This window comes from Platalea leucorodia, assembly GCF_965183815.1.
Source record: "Platalea leucorodia genome assembly, chromosome: 33".
NCBI classification, from domain to species: Eukaryota; Metazoa; Chordata; class Aves; order Pelecaniformes; family Threskiornithidae; genus Platalea; species Platalea leucorodia.
In genome coordinates this window covers 287753-305867 of record NC_138855.1, presented here as the reverse complement: position 1 = coordinate 305867, position 18115 = coordinate 287753, and the positions used below count along the sequence as shown (strand labels likewise).

The window sequence follows — 18115 nt, the reverse complement described above, 5'->3', positions numbered from 1 at the left end:
CCAGTAAACCCCAGCAGTTCCCAGTTCCCCCAGTAAACCCCAGCAGCTCCCAGCTCCCCCAGCACCTCCCACTGCACGATGCCCTCACTCATCCCCAGTAACTCCCAGTTCCCCCAGTAAACCCCAGTCCCCCCCGCCCCCCTCCGCCCCGCCCCCCCGCCCGTCCGTCCCGCCGCGGCAGCCAATGAGCGGCGGGCGGGGGCGGGGCCAGCGCGGCACGGCCCCGCCCCCGGCCCTGCGGCGGGCGCGCGAGGACTGCGCCAAAGGGGGGGCGGGGCGCCCCCGGCCCCGCAACGGGGGGGGGGGGGGGGGTGTGCACACGCGTGTGCAAACCCCGCCCCCGGCCGGGCACACGCGTGTGCGGGGGGGGGAGGGGGGACCCCCGCCCGCTTACACAACCGCCCCCCACGTGCGAGAGCGCGGGGCCCGGCGCGCTTGCACACGCGTGTGCCGCCCGCGCGCCCCCGCCGGCAGGCTTGCACACGCGTGTGCTCGACGCGCTCGCGCGCACCTGCGCCGCCCTCGCGCGCCCGCGTGCCCTTGACGCGCTGGCACGCGCCGCCCGCGCGCCTGCACCCCCGCGCGCCCCGGGCGCGCTCGCACGCGCGTGTGCGCCCTTGCACGCGCGCCGCTATCCCGAGCCGCGCTCGCACGCGCGCGTGCCCCGCCGCACGGGCGCTCCCCCGGGGACCCCCCCTCCCCCCCCAGGCCGGGGCACGCGCGTGTGCTCGCCCCCCCCCACCCCCCCCCCGCAATGCAACACCCGGCCGCGCCCCCCGCCCCCCCCGTTCGCAGCCCCCCCATTCACGCACATCCCCCATTCACGCGCGTCCCCCCGTTCCCACGCACCCCCCATTCACGCGCGTCCCCCCGTTCCCACGCGCCCCCCATTCACGCCCCCCCCCGTTCCCACGCGCCCCCCATTCACGCCCCCCCCCGTTCCCACGCCCCCCCCGTACCGGCCCATGGCTCCCGGCGCTGCGGCGGTGCCCGAGGCGCGGCGCGCTGCGGGCCGGGGGGGCGGGGCCGGGGCGGCGGGGGCGGGGCTACGCGGGCACGCCCCCCTCCGCGGGCGGACACGCCCCCGCCGCGCGAGCCCGTGACCCCAGGCGACCCCTGTCCCCCGTGGGGACCCTGCCCGTCCCCTGCCGGTCCCGTGTCCCCCGGGGGTCCCCTGCCGGTCCCATGTCCCCCGTGGGGACCCCGGGGGTCCCCTGCCCGTCCCCCGTGGGGGTCCCTGCATGTCCCCTGCCCCTCGTGGGGACCCTGCCTGTCCCACGTCCCCCATAGCTGACCCTCGTGTGCCCTGCGTCCCCTGTGGGCGACCCTGCGTGTCACCCGCGTGTCCCCTGCCCCCCGTGGGGACCCTGCCTGTCCCCTGCACGCCCCACGTCCCCTGTGGGTGACCCTCACGTGTCCCCTGCCTGTCCCACGTCCCCCATAGGTGACCCTCGCGCGTCCCGTGTCCCCCGTGGGTGACCCCTCGCGTGTCCCACGTCCGTCCCCCGCGTACGCCCTGCGCGCCAGCCCCTCACCGAGGCCGCTGGGAGGCCGGGGACGGGGGGACGGGGGGGGCTGGGACACGAGGGACGGGGGCACGGGGACGCTGAGGACGAGGGACACAAGGCGCAGAGGCGCAGGGGGCCGCGGGGAGCCGGGGGTGGCAGACCCAGCACGGGGGTGCTGGGGGCAGCCGGTGCCCCCCGTTCCCTCGCAGCCCCTCCGGAGCAGCCAGCGCCCCGGTGACCCCATCCCGCCCCCGCCGCGCCCCCCGCCGCGCACCCACCTGGGGGCCGGGCGCTCGGCCGCGCCTCCCCGGGGGCTGCCCCCCGCACCGCGGCCTCCGCCCGGGCGCCATGGCGGGGCCGAGGGAGCGCGGCCGGACCCGGGCACCTCAGAGCCGGGAGGGAACCGCCGCCCCCCCCGCCCCGGCCGGGCTGCGGCGGGGCAAAATGGCGGCCCCTTCCCGCCACTGCGCCCTCAGGTGCCGGGGGCGGGGCCGGGCGCCGCTCCCGCCAATCGGAGCGACGCTCCCGCCCCCACCCGCCCGCTCCCCGCCAATGGGAGCGCGGCGCTCGCGTGATGGGCACGTGCCCTCCCCGCCGGAAACGGTGCGACGCTCTCCCCGCCCCTCCCGCCCTTTCCTGCCAATCAGCGCCGGCGCGCGCCCTCTTCAGCCAATCACGGCGCAGCGTCCGCGCGACACCCACTTGGCCGCCCCCTCCCCCCGTGCTTAGGGGCTCGGCGCGCGCCCCTCCCGCCCTTTTCCGCCAATCAGAGAGGGAGCGCGCCCCTCCCGCCCTTTTTAGCCAATCAGAGGGCGGCGCTCGCGCTACCCCCACGTGGGCTCCCCCGTTAACAGGTCGGCGCGCGCCATTCCCGCCATTTTCCGCCAATCAGAGCGTGCCGCACGCCCCTCCCGCCCTTTTCAGCCAATCAGAGCCTGCACGCGCCCCTCCCGCCCTTTTCCGCCAATCAGAGCCGGCACGCACCCCTCCCGCCCTTTTCAGCCAATCAGAGAGGGCGCGCGCCCCTCCCGCCCTTTTCCGCCAATCAGAGCCGGCACGCACCCCTCCCGCCCTTTTCAGCCAATCAGAGGGCGGCGCTCGTGCTACCCCCACGTGGGCTCCCCCGTTAACAGGTCGGCGCGCGCCATTCCCGCCATTTTCCACCAATCAGAGCGTGCCGCACTCCCTTCCCGCCCTTTTCAGCCAATCAGAGCCGGCACGCACCCCTCCCTCCCTTTTCCGCCAATCAGAGAGGGAGCGCGCCCCTCCCGCCCTTTTCAGCCAATCAGACGGCGGCGCTCGCGCTACTCCCACGTGGGCTCCCCCCCCCCCCGTTAACGGGTCGGCGCGCGCCATTCCCGCCCTTCTCAGCCAATCAGAGAGGGCGCGCGCCCCTCCCGCCCTTTTCAGCCAATCGGAGGGCGGCGCTCGCGCAGCGGCCACCTGTTCCTGCCACTCCTGCCGTTAACGGCTGGGCGCGCGCCCCTCCCGCCCTTTTCAGCCAATCAGAGGGCGGCGCTCGCGCTACCCCCACGTGGGCTCCCCCCCCCCGCCGTTAACGGGCCGGCGCGCGCCATTCCCGCCCTTTTCAGCCAATCAGCGTGGCCGAGCGCCCTGCCCACCTTTGCAGCCAATCAGAGGGCGGCGCTCGCTCTACCCCCTCCCACATGCCCCCCCCCCCGTTAACGGCTCAGCGTGCGCCCCTCCCGCCCTTTTCAGCCAATCAGAGTGGGTGAACGCCCCTCCCGCCCTTTTCAGCCAATCAAGGCCGGCGTGCGCCCCTCCCGCCCTTTTCAGCCAATCAGAGGGCGGCGCTCGCGCTACCCCCACGTGGCCTCCCCCCGTTAACGGGTCGGCGCGCGCCATTCCCGCCCTTTTCAGCCAATCAGAGGCAGCACGCACCCCTCCCTCCCTTTTCCGCCAATCAGAGAGGGAGCGCGCCCCTCCCGCCCTTTTCAGCCAATCAGAGGGTGGTGCTCGCGCTACCCCCACGTGGGCTCCCCCCCCCGCCGTTAACGGGTCGGCGCGCGCCATTCCCGCCCTTTTCAGCCAATCAGAGAGGGCGCGCGCCCCTCCCGCCCTTTTCAGCCAATCGGAGGGCGGCGCTCGCGCAGCGGCCACCTGTTCCTGCCACTCCTGCCGTTAACGGCTGGGCGCGCGCCCCTCCCGCCCTTTTCTGCCAATCAGAGGGCGGCGCTCGCGCTACCCCCACGTGGGCTCCCCCCCCCCCCGCCGTTAACGGGCCGGCGCGCGCCCCTCCCGCCCTTTTCAGCCAATCAGAGGGCGGCGATCGCGGTACCCCCCGACGTGGCCGCCCCCCCCGCCGTTAACGGGTCGGCGCGCGCCATTCCCGCTCTTTTCTGCCAATTAGCGCGGGCGCGCGCCATTCCCGCCCTTTTCCGCCAATCAGAGCGCGGCGCTGGCGGGGACGCCACGTCACTGCCCCCCCCCCTCCCGCCGCCGCCACGGGCCGGGCGCGTGCGCCCCTTCCCGCCTCCGCCAATCAGAGCGCTGAGCGCCGCCCCCTCCCCTCTCCCGCCCGACCAGCGCGCGGCGCTCGCGCGACCGGCACGTGGGGCTGCGTGTGTGCGCGTGTCCGCCCCCCCCCGCCCCGCTCCGCGCCCGCCCCCCCGCCCCTCCCCGCCAATGGGAGCGCGGCGCGCGCCGCCTGCCCGCCCCTCCCCGCTCCGCCAATGGGCGCGGGCGGGGCGTGGCCAGGCGCGGGGCGGCGGTGACGTCTCCCCCCCGGTGCGGCTCCGCCCCGCCGCCGCCGTTCGAAACGGCTAACGGCGACCGGAGCCCCGCCCCCTCTTCCCCGGCCGGCGCGCTGATTGGCCGCCGCCGCCGGCCCGCCCTCTCCTGATTGGCCGCCCGGCGCCGCGGCCCGCCCGAGGAGGAAGCGCAGCGCCGCGCGCGCCCCGCCCTCCCCGGTGACGCCGCCCCCCGCGATTGGCGGAGGCGCTGCCCCGTGACCCCTCTCTTCTGATTGGCCCAGGCGCCCGCGGGAACGGGGCGGGCGGGGCGAGCGGCGGGCGGGGAGGGGAGGGGTGCGCGCTCCCCTGACTGACACCGCCTCCCGCCAATGGCTGCGCGGCGCGCCGCCGAGGCGGCCCCCCCATTGGCTGCGAGCCCGGCGGGGGGGCGGGCGCTGCCCCCTTCGCACCCCGGGGCCGACGGGACGGTGGAGGAGCCCGCGGGGCGGCCGAGAGCGGAGCTTTATTGGGGGGGTTAAGCGGGCGAGACGGAGGAGTTGGAGACGGAGGAGACCTCGGTGCGGGAGGTGGAGACCTCGGAGCCGTCGTCCACCTTCCTCCCGAAGAGCTGCAGGATGCAGTTGCGGAACTGCGGGAGAGCGCGGCGTCGGGCGGGGACGGGCCTGTGGCCGGGCCCCGTGTGCCCCATCCCAGCTCCGTGTGCCCCGGCCCGGCTCCGTGTGCCCCGGCCCGGCTCCGTGTGCCCTCTCCCCGCTGCAAATCCCACGTCCCAGCACGACGTCTCCTGTCTCAGCTCCATGTTCTGTGTCCCAGCCCCGTGTCCCCCATCCCAGCCCCGTGTCCCCATCCCAGCCCCGTGTCCCCCATCCCAGCCCCGTGTCCCCATCCCAGCCCCGTGTCCCCATCCCAGCTCCATGTCCCCATCCCAGCCCCGTGTCCCCATCCCAGCCCCGTGTCCCCATCCCAGCCCCGTGTCCCCATCCCAGCTCCATGTCCCCATCCCAGCCCCGTGTCCCCATCCCAGCCCCGTGTCCCCATCCCAGCCCCGTGTCCCCATCCCAGCTCCGTGTCCCCATCCCAGCTCCATGTCCCCATCCCAGCCCCGTGTCCCCATCCCAGCCCCGTGTCCCCCATCCCAGCCCCGTGTCCCCATCCCAGCCCCGTGTCCCCATCCCAGCCCCCTCTCCCCGTGTCCCCGGCTCGGCCCCCGGCCCCGCGCCGCCGCCCACCTGCCGGTTCATGAAGACGTAGATGATGGGGTTGTAGATGGTGGCGCTCTTGGCGAAGTAGGCGGGCAGGGCGGCGGCCAGCGGGTGGAAGGCGTAGCCGGGGTTGGCGGCGGCGAAGCAGGCGAAGATGGTGTAGGGCCCCCAGCAGAAGCAGTAGGCCACGATCATCACCACCACCATGCGCGACACCTCCTTCTCCGCCTTCTGCGTCGACTCCGACTCCTTCTGCTGGGCGGCCACCTGCGGGGAGGGGGGTCAGCGGGGAGGGGGGCTCGGGGGGCAGGGGGGGCTAGGGGGGGAGATGGGCCCCATGGGGGGGCTGGGGGGGGGTATGGGGGGAGATGGGCCCCATGGGGGGCTATGGGGGGCCTATGGGGGGAGATGGGCCCCATGGGGGGCTATGGGGGGCTCTATGGGGGGGGAGATGGGCCCCATGGGGGGCTATGGGGGGCTCTATGGGGGGAGATGGGCCCCATGGGGGGCTATGGGGGCCTATGGGGGGGGAGATGGGCCCCATGGGGGGGCTATGGGGGGGCTATGGGGGGAGATGGGCCCCATGGGGGGGCTGCAAGGGGAGATGGGCTCCGTGGGGGGGTCTATGGGGGGCAGCTGAGCTGCCGGGGGTCCCAGAGGGCTCTGTGGGGTGGGGATGGGCTCCCGGGGGTCTCTGTGGGGCGGGGATGGGCTCTTGGGGGGCTCCATGGGGTGGGGGTGGGCTCCTGGGGGGCTCTGTGGGGCAGGGATGGGCTCCCAGGGGTCTCTGTGGGGCGGAGATGGGCTCCCGGGGGTCCCAGGGGGCAGTGGTGGGGTCCCGGGGGGCTTTGTGGGGCAGGGATGGGCTCCTGGGTGTCTCGGGGGTCTCTGTGGGGCAGTGGGGTCTCCCAGGGGGCTCCATGGGGCGGGGGGGGGGCTCCCGGGGGCCTCCGTGGGGCGGGGGGCTCCCCGCGGGGCCGGGGCGCCCCGTGCGGCGCAGCGCGGCGCTCACCGCCCGGATGGCCAGCCAGACTTGGAGGTAGCAGAGGACGATGATGGCGAGGGGGAAGAAGCAGCAGGTGACCATCAGCACCACCATGTAGGACTGCACCCCCGGGTCCGAGCTGCCGCTGAAGACGTCGGGGCCGCAGGAGGTCTTCAGCCCGTGGGGCCAGTACCTGGGGGGCACGGAGGCGGGGTGGGGGGACGGCCGTGGGGCGCGGGGCCGCCGTGGGGCCCGCCGCCCCCCGCCGCGCCCCCGCCCCACCTGCTCCAGCCGAAGATGGGGGGCGCGGTCCAGGCGCAGGACCAGACCCAGGAGAAGAGGATGCCGGCCACCGCCAGCTTCCCGTCGAACTTGATGTTGCCGAAGGGCTTGCAGACGACGAACCACCGCTCCCAGGAGATGATGGCCAGCGACCACAGCGCCGTGATGCCTGGGGGGCCGGGGGCGTCAGGGGGGCGGCCCCACGGCGGGCGGCCCCGGGGCTCCCGGGGCTCTCGGGGTATCCTCCGGCCCGCCCGGGGCTGCGGTGTGGGGCACTCGGCCCCCCCAGCCCTGCCCCACGGCTCCCAGCACCCCACAGAGCTGCCCCACGGCTCCCAGCACCCCCCAGCCCCTGCCCCACGGCTCCCAGCACCCCCCAGCCCCTGCCCCACGGCTCCCAGCACCCCACAGCCCCTTCCCCACGGCTCCCAGCACCCCCCAGCCCTGCCCCATGGCTCCCAGCACCCCACAGACCCACCCCACAGACCCACCCCACGGCTCCCAGCACCCCCCAGCCCCACCCCACAGCTCCCAGCACCCCCCAGCCCTGCCCCATGGCTCCCAGCACCCCCCAGCCCCACCCCATGGCTCCCAGCACCCCCCAGCCCCTGCCCCACGGCTCCCAGCACCCCCCAGCCCCTGCCCCACGGCTCCCAGCACCCCCCAGCCCTGCCCCACGGCTCCCAGCACCCCCCAGCCCCTGCCCCACGGCTCCCAGCACCCCCCAGCCCTGCCCCATGGCTCCCAGCACCCCACAGACCCACCCCCCAGCCCCACCCCACGGCTCCCAGCACCCCGCAGCCCTGCCCCATGGCTCCCAGCACCCCCCAGCCCCTTCCCCACGGCTCCCAGCACCCCCCAGCCCTGCCCCATGGCTCCCAGCACCCCACAGACCCACCCCACAGCCCCACCCCACGGCTCCCAGCACCCCCCAGCCCCACCCCATGGCTCCCAGCACCCCCCAGCCCCACCCCATGGCTCCCAGCACCCCCCAGCCCTGCCCCATGGCTCCCAGCACCCCACAGCCCCACCCCACGGCTCCCAGCACCCCCCAGCCCCACCCCACGGCTCCCAGCACCCCCGTCCCCCCCGCCCTCACCGCAGGCGGAGACGGTGTAGCCCTCGATGATGCAGAGCGGGTGGCCCAGGATGAAGTAGCCGGAGATCTGGTTGATGACGCTGATGGTGCTGGCGATGACGGTCTCCCCCAGGTCGGCCACCGCCAGGTTGACCAGGATCCAGTTGAGGGGGTGACGCAGCTTCTTGAACTTCCAGGTGGCCACCAGCACCAGCCCGTTGGTGAAGATGGAGGCCACCACCACGAAGATCATCCAGAGCGAGGTCAGGTTGTAGACCCACCGCGGGGCGATGTGGTAGTTGGGACCCTCGAAGGGACCTGGGGCGGCGGGGAGGGGGGGGCTCAGCGCCTGCCCCCCGTCCCCGCCTCCCCCCCGCCGCCGCCGCCGGCCGCTCACCGCGGGTGTTGTTGCTGTTGGTGTAGGTGAAGACGCTGTCCCGCGTGGTGTCCTCGTCCTCGTGCCGCCGGCGCGCGGCGAACGCCGCCGTCTCCCAGCCCGCCGCCATGTCGCCTGCCAAGGAGAGGAGACCGGGGAGCAGGGGGGGGTCTCGGCGCCGGGCTCTGCCGCCCGCCGCCCGCTCCCCGCTTCTTATACCCACCCCCCCGGATTAGCCCCCCGTCCCCCCCAAAGCCCCCTGATCCCTTAATTGGGCCGCGGGCACGGGGCCCCCCCGGGCCGGCCCGGCCTCACCCGCCCGCTTTGCCGAGCAGCCGGGGTGAGCGCTGATTGGGATTGACGCCGCGGGCTAATCCCGTCACCCGCCATTTCCTGGCGGCCCCTTTGGCTAACGAGGGCGGCCGCGGGCCCCCCCGGCCCCGACCGGGGCGCTGCGCCGCCGGGGCAGCGGCACGGGGCCGTGGCCACCGCTGGCCATCGCCGGCGCCATCGCCGGCCCCCCGGCTGCGGCGTGGCCGGGGGCTCCCCACGCTCTCCCGCCCCATGACGCGGGGGGCCGGGGTCCTTCCTGCCCCATGGCGGGGTGCTGGGACCCCCTCCTGCCCCATGGCGGGGCGCTGGGCCCCCTCCTGCCCCATGGCGGGGTGCTGGGACCCCCTCCTGCCCCACGGTGGGGTGTCGGGACCCCCTCCTGCCCCATGGCGGGGTGTCAGACCCCCCCCTGCCCCACGGTGGGGTGTCAGACCCCCTCCTGCCCCACGGCGGGGTGTCGGACCCCCTCCTGCCCCACGGCGGGGCACTGGGCCCCCTCCTGCCCCATGGCGGGGTGTCAGACCCCCTCCTGCCCCACGGCGGGGTGCTGGGACCCCCTCCTGCCCCACAGTGGGGTGTCAGACCCCCTCCCGCCCCATGGCGGGGTATTGGAGCCCCTCCTGCCCCATGGCGGGGTATTGGAGCCCCTCCTGCCCCATGGCGGGGTGTCAGACCCCCTCCTGCCCCACGGTGGGCTGTAAGACTCCCTCCCGCCCCATGGCGGGGTGCTGGACCCCCTCCTGCCCCACATAGCGGGGTGTCGGACCCCCTCCTGCCCCATGGTGGGGCGCTGGGCCCCCTCCTGCCCCACGGCGGGGTGCCAGCCCCCCTCCTGCCCCACATAGCGGGGTGCCAGCCCCCCTCCCACCCCACGGCGGGGCGCTGGGCCCCCTCCCGCCCCCCGGCGCCGGGGCGCCGAGGCCGACAGATCGCGGTCAGGGGGCCGCGGCGGTTACATCACCGGGGGGGGCGGCGGCGCGGGGCCAAGTAGGGCGCGGGGGGAAGGGGCCCCCCCACCCTCCCACGGCACCCTTGAAATAGCCCGCAGCCTTAATTAGCAATTAGGCCCGGCGGGGGGGGGGGATTAACGAGGGGGAGCCCCAAAGGTGGGGGGCCGCGCCCCGACGGGGGTCCCGGGGGGGGGGGGGGGCTCCCCCGGGGCCGTCGCCCCCCAGCCCCGGCCCTAATCCGCCCCCGGGGCGGCCGGCAGCGCCCCCCCCTAATCCGGGGATTTTCGGGTCGCCCCGGGGGAGCGCGATTAGGGGGGACGCCGGAAACTTTAATCCCCCGGGAGGGGAAAAGGGGGCGCGGCGGCGGCGGCGGCAGGGAGAGCGGGGCGCTGGGCGTGGGGCGCGCTGGCGGGGCGCGGGACCCCCGTTTCGGGCAGGGCCCCCCGCTCCCCGTCCCTCTCCCCACAGCGCCCGGGGGGCAGGCGGACCCCGCTGGAGCCGGGGCGGGTAAGTGCCGTGGGGCTGGGGGACGCGGGGTGGCCGTGGGGCGCCGCGTGGGGGGCGACGTGGGGCGCTGTGGGGCTGCGGTGGGACGTTACGGGGTGCTGTGGGGCCACCACGGGCCGCTGTGGGGCTGCCGCAGGACGCCAGCGGCCACTGTGGGGCTGCTGTGGGGCCACCACGGGCCGCTGTGGGGCTGCCGTGGGGTGCCACGGGCCTCCGTGGGACACCACGGGCCGCCGTGGGGTGACGTGGGGCACAACGGGGTGGCGTGGGGTCACCGTGGGACTCCGCAGGCCGGCGCGGGGCTGCCGCGGGGCGCTGGGGGGCAGCGGGGGCTGCCGTGGGGCAGGGGGGCCGCGGCGAGCGCCGTGCGCCCCGCGGGGCCGCGCCCGCCCCGGGCCGTGCGACAGGAATTCCGCCAGTTCTGAACTCTTTGCGCTGGGAAAAAGTTCACTACTAGCAGAACTCGGCCGCGCGGCTCCCCCGCGGGCCGGCTCCCGGGGCGGCCGTGGGGCGGCCGTGGGGCGGCCGTGGGGCGCGGCGACCCCCGGCCCGCGCGGAGGCGGAGGCTGCGTCTCCAGCGTTTAATGCCGCGGGGTACAGCGTGGGGGGGGGGGGGGTGTATGTACAACGGAGCCGTGGGGCCGCCCCACGGCGGGCGGGCGGGCCCGCCGCGCGCGCCCGCCCCGGGTGGGGGGGCAGAGCGCGCCGTGGGGCGGCGCGCGCCGTGGGGCGGCCTACGCGGGCGAGACCTGGCTGGAGGAGACGGAGGAGACCTGGGTGGCCTGCGAGGATCCCGAGACGTCGTCCTCGTCCCCGAAGGGGCTCCTCCCGCAGAACACCAGCTTCAGCATGCAGGAGCGGAACTGGGGAGGGCGAGAGCGTCACACACCCCCCCGATGACGTCACACCCCCCCCCGATGACGTCACACACCCCCCGATAGCGTCACCCCCCCCCCCCCGATGGCGTCACCCCCTGCCAGTATCGTGTCCCCCCCCCCCCCCCGACCCTGCGCGCAACGGGGCGTCCCCCGTGCCACCAGGCGCGCAGCCCGGGCGTTACTGGGACGGCACTGGGATTTACTGGGGTGGCACTGGGGCACGGTACTGGGGGGTTACTGGGATGGCACTGGGGGGGTGCTGGGGTGGTACTGGGGGGTCCTCAGGGAGTCACAGGGCTCTTACTGGGGTGTTACTGGGGCGGGTTACTGGGGTGTCACTGGGGCATCACCAGATCACTGGGGCGTCTTACTGGGGTGTCACCGGGGGGGTACTGGGCTGTTACTGGGGTGTCACCGGGGGGGTACTGGGGTGTTACTGGGGTGTCACTGGGGGGTTACTGGGCTGTTGGGTTACTGGGGTGTTACTGGGGTGTGTTACTGGGGTGTTACTGGGGAGTTACTGGGGTGTCACTGGGCTGTTACTGGGGCATCACTGGGGTGTGTTACTGGGGTGTCACCGGGGGGGTACTGGGCTGTTACTGGGGTGTCACCGGGGGGTTACTGGGGTGTTACTGGGGTGTCACTGGGGGGTTACTGGGCTGTTGAGTTACTGGGGTGTCACTGGGCTGTTATTGGGCTGTTATTGGGGTGTGTTACTGGGGGGTGTCACTGGGGTGTCACTGGGGGGTTACTGGGCTGTTACTGGTGTGTGTTACCAGTGTGTGTTACCGGTGTGTGTTACTGGGGTGTGTTACTGGGGTGTCACGGTGGGGTTACTGGGCTGTTACTGGGGTGTGTCACTGGGGCGTTACTGGGGTGTCACTGGGGGGTTACTGGGCTGTTACTGGGCGTTACTGGGCCGTCCCCAGGACACGGCTGCCATCACCGTGCCGGGGTGGGGGCACCCCTCAGGCCCCTCTGACCCCCGCCCCACGGTGCCCCATGGCACCCCACAGCGCCCCACGGTGCCCCACGGCACCCCATAGCACGCTATGGCACCCCCTGACAGCCCCACGGCACCCCATAGCACGCTATGGCACCCCACAGCGCCCCACGGCACCCCATGGCACCCCACAGCGCCCCACGGCGCCCCACGGCACCCCATAGCACGCTATGGCACCCCACGGCACCCCATGGCACCCCACAGCGCCCCACGGTGCCCCACGGCACCCCATAGCACGCTATGGCACCCCCTGACAGCCCCACGGCACCCCATAGCACGCTATGGCACCCCACGGCACCCCATGGCACCCCACAGCGCCCCATGGCACCCCACGGCACCCCATAGCACGCTATGGCACCCCCTGACAGCCCCACGGCACCCCATAGCACGCTATGGCACCCCACGGCACCCCATGGCACCCCACAGCGCCCCACGGTGCCCCACGGCACCCCATAGCACGCTATGGCACCCCCTGACAGCCCCACGGCACCCCATAGCACGCTATGGCACCCCACAGCGCCCCACGGCACCCCACAGCGCCCCATGGCACCCCACGGCACCCCATAGCACGCTATGGCACCCCACAGCGCCCCACGGCACCCCACAGCGCCCCATGGCACCCCATGGCACCCCACGGCACCCCATAGCACGCTATGGCACCCCCTGACAGCCCCACGGCACCCCATCGCCCCATGGCACCCCACAGCGCCCCACGGCACCCCATGGCAGCCCCCCATCACCCCATGGCACCCCATGGCACCCCCTGACAGCCCCACGGCACCCCACGGCACCCCCTGACAGCTCCACGGCACCCCATGGCAGCCCCCCATCACCCCATGGCACCCCATGGCACCCCCCATTGCCCCATGGCACCCCCCATTGCCCCACGGCACCCCGACAGCCCCCCAGCACCCCCCATGGCCCCATGGCACCCTGACAGCCCCATGGCACCCCATGGCACCCCCATCGCCCCATGGCACCCCATGGCACCCCGACAGCCCCCTGGCACCCCCCATCGCCCCATGGCACCCCATGGCACCCCCCATGGCCCCATGGCACCCCATGGCACCCCAAAAGCCCCATGGCACCCCCCATCACCCCACAGCACCCCATGGCACCCCCCATCTCCCCATGACACCCCGACAGCCCCACGGCACCCCCCATCGCCCCACGGCACCCCCCATCGCCCCATGGCACCCCATGGCACCCCAACAGCCCCATGGCACCCCCCATCACCCCACGGCACCCCATGGCACCCCCCATCTCCCCATGACACCCCGACAGCCCCACGGCACCCCCCATTGCCCCACGGCACCCCACGGCACCCCGACAGCCCCATGGCACCCCCCATCGCCCCATGGCACCCCATGGCACCCCAACAGCCCCATGGCACCCCCCATCACCCCATGGCACCCCATGGCACCCCCCATCACCCCACGGCACCCCCCATTGCCCCATGGCACCCCATGACACCCCGACAGCCCCATGGCACCCCCCATCGCCCCATGGCACCCCATGGCACCCCGACAGCCCCATGGCACCCCCCATGGCCCCATGGCACCCCATGGCACCCCGACAGCCCCCCGCCCCCCCCCATGGCCCCCCGGCACCCCACGGCCCCCCGACAGCCCCCCGGCCCCCGCCACGGCCCCCCGGCCCCACCTGCTTGTTCATGAAGACGTAGATGACGGGGTTGTAGACGGTGGAGGCCTTGGAGAAGACGGAGGGGACGGAGGCCAGCCCCACCTCGAAGGCCTGGCCCCGGTGCGTCACCACCCAGAGGGCGAAGGCGGAGTAGGGCGCCCAGCAGACCAGGAAGCCCAGCACCATCACCACCACCATCTTGGTCACCTCCCGCTCCGCCTTCTGCGTCGTGGCCGACTGCTCCTGCTGCTTCGCCACCTGCGGGGAACGGCCGCGCTATAGGGGCCCGCCGGGGAACGGCCGCGCTATAGGGGCCCCGCTGACCCCCGGGGAACGGCCAGCGCTATAGGGGCCCGCCAGGGAATGGCCAGCGCTATAGGGTCCCCGCTGACCCCCGGGGAACGGCCTGTGCTATAGGGTCCCTCCAGGGAACGGCCGCGCTATAGGGGCCCCGCTGACCCCCGGGGAACGGCCAGCGCTATAGGGTCCCCGCTGACCCCCGGGGAACGGCCTGTGCTATAGGGTCCCTCCAGGGAACGGCCGCGCTATAGGGGCCCCGCTGACCCCCGGGGAACGGCCAGCGCTATAGGGTCCCCGCTGACCCCCAGGGAACGGCCTGTGCTATAGGGGCCCGCCAGGGAATGGCTGGCTCCATAGGGTCCCCTCTGACCCCTGGGGAACGGCCTGTGCTATAGGGTCCCACCGGGGAATGGCCAGCGCTATAGGGTCCCCTCTGACCCCTGGGGAACGGCCTGTGCTATAGGGTCCCACCGGGGAATGGCCAGCGCTATAGGGGCCCCGCTGACCCCTGGGGAACGGCCTGTGCTGTAGGGTCCCACCGGGGAATGGCCAGCGCTATAGGGTCCCCTCTGACCCCCGGGGAACGGCCAGCGCTATAGGGTCCCCCCAGGGAACGACCATCTCCATAGGGTCCCCTCTAATCCCTGGGGAACAGCCGTCTCCATAGGGTCCCCCCGAGGAACGACCACCCCTATAGGACTCCCTGGAGAACAGCAACCCCTATAGGGTTCCCCCAAGAAATGACCACCCCTATAGGACCCCCTCTAACCCCTGGGGAACACCCGTCCCTATAGGGTCCCCCTGGAGAGTGCCCACCCCTATAGGGTCCCGCAGAGGAACACCCACCCCTATAGGACCCCCCCGAGGAACAGCCACCCCTACAGGACCCCCTGGAGAACACCCACCCCTATAGGTCCACCGGGAGAACACCCACCTCTATAGGTCCCCCGGAAGAACACCCATCTCTATAGGTCCCCCAGGAACACCCACCCCTATAGGTCCCCCAGGAGAACACCCACCCCTATAGGACCCCCAGGAACACCCACCGCTATAGGTCCCCCGGGAGACCACCCACCCCTATAGGACCCCCAGGAACACCCACCGCTATAGGTCCCCCAGGAGAACACCCATCCCTATAGGACCCCCAGGAGACCACCCACCGCTATAGGATCCCCAGGAGAACACCCACTGCTATAGGAACCCCAGGAACACGCATCTCTATAGGACCCCCAGTAGACCAACCACCCCTATAGGACCCCCAGGAGAACACCCACGTCTATAAGGACCCCCAGAAGAACACCCACCCCATAGGACCCCCAGGAGACCACCCACCCCTATAGGATCCCCAGGAGACCACCCACCCCTATAGGACCCCCAGGAGAACACCTATCTCTATAGGACCCCCAGGAGACCACCCACTGCTATAGGTCCCCCAGGAGAACACCTATCTCTATAGGACCCCCAGGAGACCACCCACTGCTATAGGACCCCCAGGAGACCACCCACCCCTATAGGATCCCCAGGAGACCACCCACTGCTATAGGACCCCCAGGAACACCCACCCCATAGGACCCCCAGGAGAACACCCACGTCTATAAGGACCCCCAGAAGAACACCCACCCCATAGGACCCCCAGGAACACCCACCCCTATAGGACCCCCAGGAGACCACCCACCGCTATAGGTCCCCCAGGAGAACACCTATCTCTATAGGACCCCCAGGAGACCACCCACCCCTATAGGACCCCCAGGAACACCCACCCCTATAGGACCCCCAGGAGAACACCCACCCCTATAGGACCCCCAGGAACACCCACCGCTATAGGTCCCCCAGGAACACCCACGGCTACAGGCCCCCCCGGAGACCACCCACGGCTACAGGCCCCCCGGCCCCCCGCCGCCGCGCCGGGGGGCGGTACCGCGCGCAGGGTGAGGAGCAGGCGGCCGTAGGAGCAGACGATGACGGCGAGGGGGACGCCGAAGCAGAAGCAGAAGAGGAAGAGGACGTAGGACTCGTTGTGCCACTTGTTGCCGGAGGTGTACCAGTCGGGGCCGCAGGAGCACTGCAGCCCCTCGGGGATGTACCTGCGGGCACAGGCAGGGCCGCGCCTCGCACCGCGCCGCGCCGCGCCCCCGCCCGCCCCCCGCCGCCCCCGCACCTGCTCCAGCCGAAGAGCGGGGGCACCGCGGCCACCAGCCCGAAGAGCCAGGTGGCCGCGCAGCCCAGGACGGCGTGGCTGCCCCGGAAGGTGAAGTTGCCCAGGGGCTTGCAGATCACCAGGAACCGCTCGAAGGCCACCACCGCCAGCGACCACAGGCTGACCATGCCTGGGGGGGACAGAGGGGACGCCGCCGCCCCGTGCCACCCGCCGCGCCCGGCCCCGCGGCCCCCGCGGCCCGCACGCCCGACGGGCCCCTGGCCCCAGGCGCCCGCTGGCCCCGTGCCCGGGCGGCCCTCTGCCCCGCGGCCTCGGGTCCCCACGTCCTCACGTCCCGCACACCCAACGTCCCCACGTCCTCGTGTCCCCACGTCCTCGTGTCCCCATGTCCTCATGTCCCTGACGTCCTCACGTCCTGCACACCCAACGTCCCCACGTCCTCGTGTCCCCATGTCCTCATGTCCCCACGTCCTCACGTCCCGCACACCCAACGTCCTCACGTCCTCGTGTCCCCACGTCCTCACATCCCTGATGTCCTCACGTCCTGCACACCCAACGTCCCCACGTCCTCGTGTCCCCATGTCCTCATGTCCCCACGTCCTCACGTCCCGCACACCCAACGTCCCCACGTCCTCGTGTCCCCACGTCCTCGTGTCCCCACGTCCTCACGTCCCTGATGTCCTCACGTCCTGCACACCCATCGTCCCCACGTCCTCGTGTCCCCACGTCCTCATGTCCCCACGTCCTCACGTCCCGCACACCCAACGTCCCCACGTCCTCGTGTCCCCACGTCCTCGTGTCCCCACGTCCTCACGTCCCTGACGTCCTCACGTCCCGCACACCCAACGTCCCCACGTCCTCGTGTCCCCACGTCCTCACGTCCCTGACGTCCTCATGTCCCGCACACCCAACGTCCCCACGTCCTCGTGTCCCCACGTCCTCGTGTCCCCATGTCCTCATGTCCCTGACGTCCTCACGTCCCGCACACCCAACGTCCCCACGTCCTCACGTCCCCACGTCCTCGTGTCCCCACGTCCTCACGTCCCTGACGTCCTCACGTCCCGCACACCCAACGTCCCCACATCCTCGTGTCCCCACGTCCTCGTGTCCCCACGTCCTCACGTCCCTGACGTCCTCACGTCCCGCACACCCAACGTCCCCACGTCCTCGTGTCCCCACGTCCTTGTGTCCCCATGTCCTCACGTCCCTGACGTCCTCACGTCCCGCACACCCAACGTCCCCACGTCCTCGTGTCCCCACGTCCTCATGTCCCCACGTCCTCACATCACTGACGTCCTCATGTCCCACACACCCAACGTCCCCACATCCTTGCGTCCTTCTGTCCCAACGTCCCCACGTCCTTGTGTCCTTCTGTCCCAACATCTCCACACCCAACGTCCCCACGCCCAACGTCCCCACACCCTTGCGTCCTTCCGCCCCGACGTCCCCACGCCCGACGTCCCCATCCCGACGCCCCCACCCCGACGTCCCCATCCCGACGTCCCCATCCCGACGCCCCCACCCCGACGTCCCCGTCCCGACGCCCCCCGCTACCTCCCAGGGTGGCGGCGAAGCCCTCGATCTTGCAGGCGGTGGGCCCCAGGGCGAAGTACATCTGGGAGAAGCTGTAGAAGGCGGTGGTGGAGCCGACGCAGATGACCAGCAGGTTGGAGACGGCCAGGTTGACCAGGATGTAGTTGAGGTGGGAGCGCAGCTTCTTGTACTTGGCGGTGCAGAAGATGGTGAGGGCGTTGATGGGCACGCCCAGGGCGATCAGCACGAACATGAAGGCCGACATCCCCATGAAGACCCCGGGGCTGCCCAGGTGGGTCTGCGGCACCAGGAAGGGGCTCAGCGCCGTCAGGTTGGGGGTCTCCAGGGCCATGGGGATGAAGAAGTCCTCCGGGAGCTCCTCCCGGTCCTCCCGCGGCTTCTGCATGGCGGCGGGGACGGACGGAGGGACGCGGAGGGGCGCGGGCCGGGGGGCGGCCGGCGGGACCCTTTATAGGGAGGGGGGCGGATGGGGCCGGGGGGGGCCCGGCCCCTAATCGGGGCTAACGCCGCAAAGCGCGGCTGAGCCCGGCTTATCCGGCCGGCGGGCGCTGGCCAAGCCGGGCTTACCCACCCGCCAAGCCGCTTTCGGGGCGACTAATCGCCCCCGAGCCCTGATTAGCGGGTTGGGGGGGATCAGGGGGTA

The 18115-nt window shown here is 73.1% G+C and overlaps 2 protein-coding genes across 2 annotated transcripts; both read right to left on the bottom strand.

Moving 5' to 3' along the window:
* Positions 1-4730: 4730 nt before the first annotated feature.
* Positions 4731-8348, bottom strand: LOC309601402 (red-sensitive opsin). The gene is made up of 6 exons (XM_082334396.1): positions 8167-8348; positions 7791-8087; positions 6692-6860; positions 6437-6602; positions 5452-5691; positions 4731-4850 (listed from the first exon to the last, which is right to left on the bottom strand). Exons 1-6 carry the CDS (start codon positions 8273-8275, stop codon positions 4737-4739), a joined length of 1095 nt encoding a protein of 364 aa, XP_082190522.1. The 5' UTR covers positions 8276-8348; the 3' UTR covers positions 4731-4736.
* A 2251-nt stretch (positions 8349-10599) lies between these two features.
* Positions 10600-18115, bottom strand: LOC309601403 (blue-sensitive opsin). Its single transcript, XM_082334397.1, has 5 exons — positions 17473-18115; positions 15919-16087; positions 15679-15844; positions 13479-13718; positions 10600-10798 (listed from the first exon to the last, which is right to left on the bottom strand). Exons 1-5 carry the CDS (start codon positions 17855-17857, stop codon positions 10670-10672), a joined length of 1089 nt encoding a protein of 362 aa, XP_082190523.1. The 5' UTR covers positions 17858-18115; the 3' UTR covers positions 10600-10669.

Excerpts from the sequence above, each read along its gene's own strand:
- LOC309601402 (XM_082334396.1), bottom strand. The coding sequence starts at position 8,275 with ATGGCGGCGGGCTGGGAGACGGCGGCGTTCGCCGCGCGCCGGCGGCAC. Across the intron at positions 6,861-7,790 it reads CTACACCGTCTCCGCCTGCG|GCATCACGGCGCTGTGGTCG; the intron begins GTGAGGGCGGGG and ends CCGGCCCCCCAG. Across the intron at positions 6,603-6,691 it reads CCCATCTTCGGCTGGAGCAG|GTACTGGCCCCACGGGCTGA; the intron begins GTGGGGCGGGGG and ends CGTGCCCCCCAG.
- LOC309601403 (XM_082334397.1), bottom strand. The coding sequence starts at position 17,857 with ATGCAGAAGCCGCGGGAGGACCGGGAGGAGCTCCCGGAGGACTTCTTC. Across the intron at positions 16,088-17,472 it reads CTTCGCCGCCACCCTGGGAG|GCATGGTCAGCCTGTGGTCG; the intron begins GTAGCGGGGGGC and ends TGTCCCCCCCAG. Across the intron at positions 10,799-13,478 it reads ACGTCTTCATGAACAAGCAG|TTCCGCTCCTGCATGCTGAA; the intron begins GTGGGGCCGGGG and ends CGCCCTCCCCAG.